Source organism: Notamacropus eugenii, chromosome 1, assembly GCF_028372415.1.
Source record: "Notamacropus eugenii isolate mMacEug1 chromosome 1, mMacEug1.pri_v2, whole genome shotgun sequence".
Classification (NCBI taxonomy): domain Eukaryota; kingdom Metazoa; phylum Chordata; class Mammalia; order Diprotodontia; family Macropodidae; genus Notamacropus; species Notamacropus eugenii.
Window position 1 is genome coordinate 424,576,397 of NC_092872.1, and position 5,950 is coordinate 424,582,346.

At 52.6% G+C, this 5,950-nt stretch overlaps 1 protein-coding gene across 1 annotated transcript; it reads left to right on the forward strand.

Annotated features, from left to right (window-relative positions):
• Window positions 1-1,927: 1,927 nt before the first annotated feature.
• On the forward strand, window positions 1,928-5,602 carry MAFB (MAF bZIP transcription factor B). The gene has a single exon (XM_072631492.1). The coding sequence runs from the start codon at window positions 2,521-2,523 to the stop codon at window positions 3,454-3,456; it is 936 nt and encodes a 311-aa protein (XP_072487593.1). The 5' UTR covers window positions 1,928-2,520; the 3' UTR covers window positions 3,457-5,602.
• Window positions 5,603-5,950: the final 348 nt, after the last annotated feature.

Consider the following 5,950-nt stretch of genomic DNA (forward strand, 5'->3'; position numbering starts at 1 on the left):
TGTTACACACTCCCCGTACAGGTTTTCTGACGCCTATATTCATCTTGTGTACATGACACACTCTCTCCGAGCTCGTCTGACACGCATTTGCCCCGTCCACACTGTGGCACACTGCTTCGGACACATTATACGACACGCACACATTTGCTCAGGACTCGTCGGCTGCTGGCACAGATTTCTCGGGGATGGAAGGGGTGAACTCGCCCAGGTCCTTGACTCTCTGGATGGAATTCGCATTTCTCCTAGGTCTCTACGCCTAGGACACTGGGGGTCTCTTGAATAAATCAGGCCGAGGTGTGCAAAGAAGAGGGAGTCTGAGCACCGACGGTCAGTCGGGTGAGGTGGTTGAAAACTGAGAGTCTACTCGTGGTTAAGGCTTTCCCTAGCTCTCTTGGACCCTAGTGGGCCCCTTTGGGAATTAGAGGCTACTTTTCTGCAGGGAAATCGGATTAGCAATTAAGGGAAAAGGGGGGAAGGTTATAAGAGGCAAAAACCCCAAGCAATGGGCAAAGGGTATTGATGTGGAGTCCTTGAAAGAGGGCGCTTCAGGAGAGCTGGGAAGCTGAGTAATTTTCTTAAGGGGATTGGAGGGCCATCTGTGTCCCAGGCTGAGCAGCTTGCAACAAAACGTCCCCAAAGTGTGGGAAAGTAAAAGTAGCCGGCTCCCGTTCAGATGGAGGGGCGCATAGACAGGTGACTCTGGGAAGGACTCTCCGATGACATTTAGGAAAAAAAACCCAAAACAGATCGGGCTGGGGTCTGCGGGCTGAAGGACTCCACTCCTAGCCTCCTAGCTGGGCTTTGGTGGCAGCACCTCTCGCCAGCAAGGTGCCCTGGACCCTTCCGCGACAATTCTCTCCAGCGCTTTTTTCACCCCACGGCTTTTCCCCAAAGCAGCCACTTGGGGTCGCACTTTATGCCTGTTTGAGTCTGAAAGCGGAAGGGGGAGGGGAGAAAAGACCTAATCTCTCTTAATCGTTACAAAATGTTCAAACAAAAACACAGTCCTGTTCCTGGACAAGAAAAACAGTCCAGAAGACGAGTCCCGAGTCCGTCTTGCATGGAGAATAGTCAGGGAACCTGGACCGGATGGGATCGGGGTTCCTGGTCTTGGCACGGGTTCCCTCTGGAATGCGCTTCCTTTCAGTGGAACTACCATTGGCCACATCTGGGGAGGGGGACGGGAAAGGGGGAGGGAGGGAGAGAACGTCCCTCTCTCTGCTTCCTCACCACTCTCCCCTCCTCCATTCTCATCCTGACAAGCTCTCACCCTAGGGAGTTCAGAGAGAGGGGGTGAGACCTGGAAGGGAGCAGGGCGGGCGCAGCCTGGGTCCCTGCCAGTGCTCGGGGTGCCGCTGAGCCAGCGAGTTCCATCCAAGTCCCATTTAAGGAGGAAAGGGGCAGGGGAGCCCACTCAATCTTCCATATACCCCCCGCCTTCCCCTCCCCCTCTCCCCTTCCCCCCCCCCCCCCCATGCCCAGCAGAGTGAATGGGGCATGTGCGTGGTGTGCAGAACAAAGAGAGTCTTAGCCCTCTCCTCCTTCGAGGTCATCCCAGACCCGGGTGGGGGGTGGGGGAGAGGAGATAATGAGGGGGGGGGGTAATGTGAATGGCAGGAAAAAGGGGAGGGGAAAGAGAGAGGGAGGGGAGAGAGAGAGAGAGAGAGAGAGAGAGAGAGAGAGAGAGAGAGAGAGAGAGAGAGAGAGAGAGAGAGAGAGAGAGAGAGAGAGAGAGAGAGAGAGAGAGAGAGAGAGAGAGAGACTCCAGTTTGGAGTCCCTGCCTAGTCTGATTCTCCAGCTGCGAGTCAGCTGACGTGAGAGCTGTCACATTGCTCTGGGCCCCTCCCCCGCAGCCTCCGGCCCCGGCTGCTGCTCAGCCATTGGCCGGCGGGTGACATCAGGAAAGGGATATAAGGCAGAGGGGGAGGCTTTGCAAATCACAGCTGCACAACTGGGGCTGAGAGCAGCTACTCGGGATCGGCTTTTCTCCCCCTCCTTCTCCTCCTCCTTTTTCTCTCTCCTCCTCCTCTTCTCTTTCTTTCTGCCACAGCCAACCCCCCCCACCCCCCAACTCCCCGGCCGCTCTCGGGCCCCGACAAAGTTGCAATAGCTGCCTTCCCTTTGCAGGCTGTTCGCGAGGCAGGAAAAAGGGGTGGTGGCGGGGTGGGGAGAATCAGGACTTTGCAAATACCCCGAGAGCAAGCCGAGAGAGAGCGAGCCGGAGCGAGAGCTTCATCGTCCGACAGACAAAGACTTTGCAAAAAAGGCAAACAGCCCACCCCCCCTCCGCCCCCAACAAACTGCTGTTCCGCCGCCCGGCCGTGCTGGCGGGGCCGGGGCTGCCGCAGCCGCCGCTCCCCTTCTTGTACTGCAGCGCCCCCGCCCCCTCCCTCCTTCTCTCCCTCTCCCCAGCTTCTCCTCGGCCGCTCCGGGGCAGGAGCTGAAAGTTTCTCTGCGGGCGAGAGTGGAGGCGCCGAGCCTGGAGTGAGCAGCAGTCGGTAGAGTCGCCTGCGACCGAGATGGCTGGAGAGCTGAGCATCGGCCCAGAGCTGCCCACCAGCCCGCTGGCCATGGAGTACGTGAATGACTTCGACCTCATGAAGTTCGATGTGAAAAAGGAGCCCCTAAGCAGGGCCGAGCGCCCTGGACGTCACTGCACTCGCCTGCAGCCGGCGGGGTCGGTGTCGTCCACCCCCATCAGTACTCCCTGCAGCTCCGTGCCCTCGTCGCCCAGTTTCAGCCCTACCGAGCAGAAGACGCACCTGGAAGACCTGTACTGGATGGCCAACAGCTACCAGCAGATGAACCCGGAGGCTCTCAACTTGACCCCCGAGGATGCGGTGGAGGCGCTGATTGGCCCCCACCAGGTCCCCCAGCAGCTGCAGAGCTTCGAGAACTTCCGGGCCCACCACCACCATCATCACCAACATCAGCACCACCACCACCAATATCCTGGAGTCAGCCACGAAGACCTGGCCAACGGAGGGCACCCCCACCACCATCATCATCACCACCAAGCGTCCCCCACCCCGTCAACCTCCTCCACTTCATCCCAGCAGCTGCCCAATAACCACCCGGCGGCGCACCCTGCCTCTAGCAGCGTGGAAGACCGCTTCTCTGACGACCAGCTGGTGTCCATGTCCGTGAGAGAGCTGAACCGGCACCTGCGAGGCTTCACCAAGGACGAGGTGATACGCCTCAAGCAGAAAAGGAGGACCTTGAAGAACAGGGGCTACGCCCAGTCCTGCAGGTATAAACGAGTCCAGCAGAAACACCACCTGGAAAACGAGAAGACCCAACTCATCCAGCAGGTGGAACAGCTCAAGCAGGAGGTGTCCCGGCTGGCCCGCGAGAGAGATGCTTACAAGCTGAAATGCGAGAAACTTGCCAGCAATGGCTTCAGGGAGGCCGGCTCCACCAGCGACAACCCCTCCTCTCCAGAGTTCTTCATGTGAGTGCGAATCCCCTGCCCCCATTCCCCTCCCCACCCCTTTCCCATCTCTGACATCTCCATCCATCCTCCTGCTGGAAAGAGAAATAGGAAAGGGGGGGGTGAAGATGGAAAAAGTTGAGTGAAAAGGAACCCTTGGGCAGAGCGGCGTGCTCTCTCCAGCCTTCCTAGACTCGCTATGGAAAAGTAGGGAGGGAGGCACCATGCTCAACTTTTCAAAAGCTAGGAAGGAGCCTCACAGCCTTAGGGAGAGAGGCGCAGGACGAGGTGGGTGAGGAAAGCAGTTTATATGTCTCTTGCTTCCTGAACTCTGTGGACTGAGGAGAAGGGACATTGACCAAGCCATCCCTAAGAGCCCGCCCGCTGGCGAGGAAAGAAAGGAAGGAAGGACCTTGCGAATGAGCAGCCAGCGCCTCGCGCAGGACTTAACCTGCTGCTCAGGATGGAAAATGCAAGAGGAGGGGAGAGAGACAGTGTGTGTAAAGTGTTTATATAATGCCTCCTTTGAGACCTGGTGACCGAGGACTCAAATGGGACGGTCAATGCGAAATATCATAAGTTTTGCCTGCTTGATTATATAGAAAAAAAAAACCATGAAAATCTGCATCAAAAATATTAATCCTGCATGCTGGACATGTATGGTAATAACTTCTATTTTGTACCATTTTCCTGTTTAACGTTAGCATGTTGTTGATCACGGATCATCGCTTTTGGTTTGTTTCTCTGGGCAAGAAGGTGTCGCAGTTCTAACCCTTGGACTGCTGGGCGGGCAGTGATCTTTTCTGTTCTGGTTGTTAGCTTGTAAATATCTGCCCCCAGGAAACCGCACAGAGGCGGCTCAGCAGGCTGGCAGGCTGTGTCTGGGTTTGGTGTTTTTTTTTTTTTTTAAGTAAAATAAAGTTACGGGCATTTGCATCTGCATTCAGAAAGCAACTTTTTCTTTTTTAAATATTGGGCGCACTTTGGAGTTGTGTTTTCCTTTCTATACCCCTACCCCACCCACCTCCCCTGTAGTTTTTCATTTTGGCTTTTCTTTGTTGGGGACTGAGAACTGCTCGAGGTCACAGAGGGAAACAAACTAGGGAAGGGGGTGGCGGCGGAGGGAGAGCTATCCCTTGGCAATGGTTTCTGGCGGCTCCAGAATTTAAAGAGGTAGAGACAGCGAGTGTCTGCCTGGAGTGCACCGCAGCCTGGGGAAGCGAGAAGGGTAGTTTAACATTCTCATTGGACATTTTATTTTCACCTCTTTATAGCTGAAATGTAATACACTCAGGAAACATAAAGGAGGGGAAAAAAAAAGATCGACAATAATTGTCTTGTATGCTTCTCCATTGTAACCAAAACACCCCCCCCCCCTCTCTCATTCTCTCATTCTACCACCCCCCACCCCACCTCCCCGGGTAAAAATCCAGGCACGATTCAGTAGTAGGAATGCCCAGGATGCTCCCTTCTTGGGGTTAGTTTAGGGTCGCCTGTAAAAGGCGTTCTGTCCCGCTCTGACCTTCGGTTGGGTTTAGCCTGTGGCCACGGAAGGGGACACACTCTGAAAGTATTGGAAACGAAAACGTTGGTGAGAAAGATCGCAACTTTTAAGTGCGTTTTTTGGTGAAAACATGTTCTCTGTTTCTTTCTTTGCTCGGGCAGCAAGTGAGCTTCTTCTCAGTTGTACAGTAGTCATAAGGCGTCTCTGGGTGTTTTTATTACTTTTTTTTTCCTGCAGGTCAGTAAAAGGATTTAAGTTGCACTGACAAAAATACCAAAATGAAAACTATTTTTTATTTCTCTTTAGAATACGCTGGCACTGCTGGCCGGATGCATTTTAAGTTTGTATTAGTTTATAAATTAACAGTAATATCAGGATTGTATGAACAGCATGGTGCTTGCAGTTTTAAATATCGTGGGTATTAGTCATGCATCAGAAACGATCTTTGGTTTTTACTGATTCAACTGTGTTGAAATCAAACATGCAGCAGCGAAATTGTTTTTATTTCATGTAAAATAAGGGATCAATTTCAAATCCTGCTTATGATATGAAAATATTAAAACCTAGTCTATTGTAGTTTTATTCAGACTGGTTTCTGTTTTTTTGTTATTAAAATTGTTTCCTATTTTGCTTATTAAAATCATTGAAATGGCATTTATTTTGAGAACTTGGTTCTCCTGCGTCTTTTCTTGCCCCTTGTAAAGTTGTAGCAACAACTTCTGTTAAGAGGGGAAACAGTTCCTCACATCCCTTCCCTTCTTGATTATTTTTGGGGAAACCCCAAACCAACACACTGCAAAAATATCTAAGTGAGATGCTCATGCCCCACACTTGTCCTTTCCTGTTTCCCTGAATCTCTTCCAGTAACTCTTTACACAGGACAGCCCTGCTCCCTTTTGAGGAACAAATTTTGAAGGTTGATCATTTGAGCCATTTTTTACCTCCACAGATTAAACTGGCCACCAGGACCTCAGACACCTGGTCTCTGTTCCAGGAACACTCTGAACACCCCCAA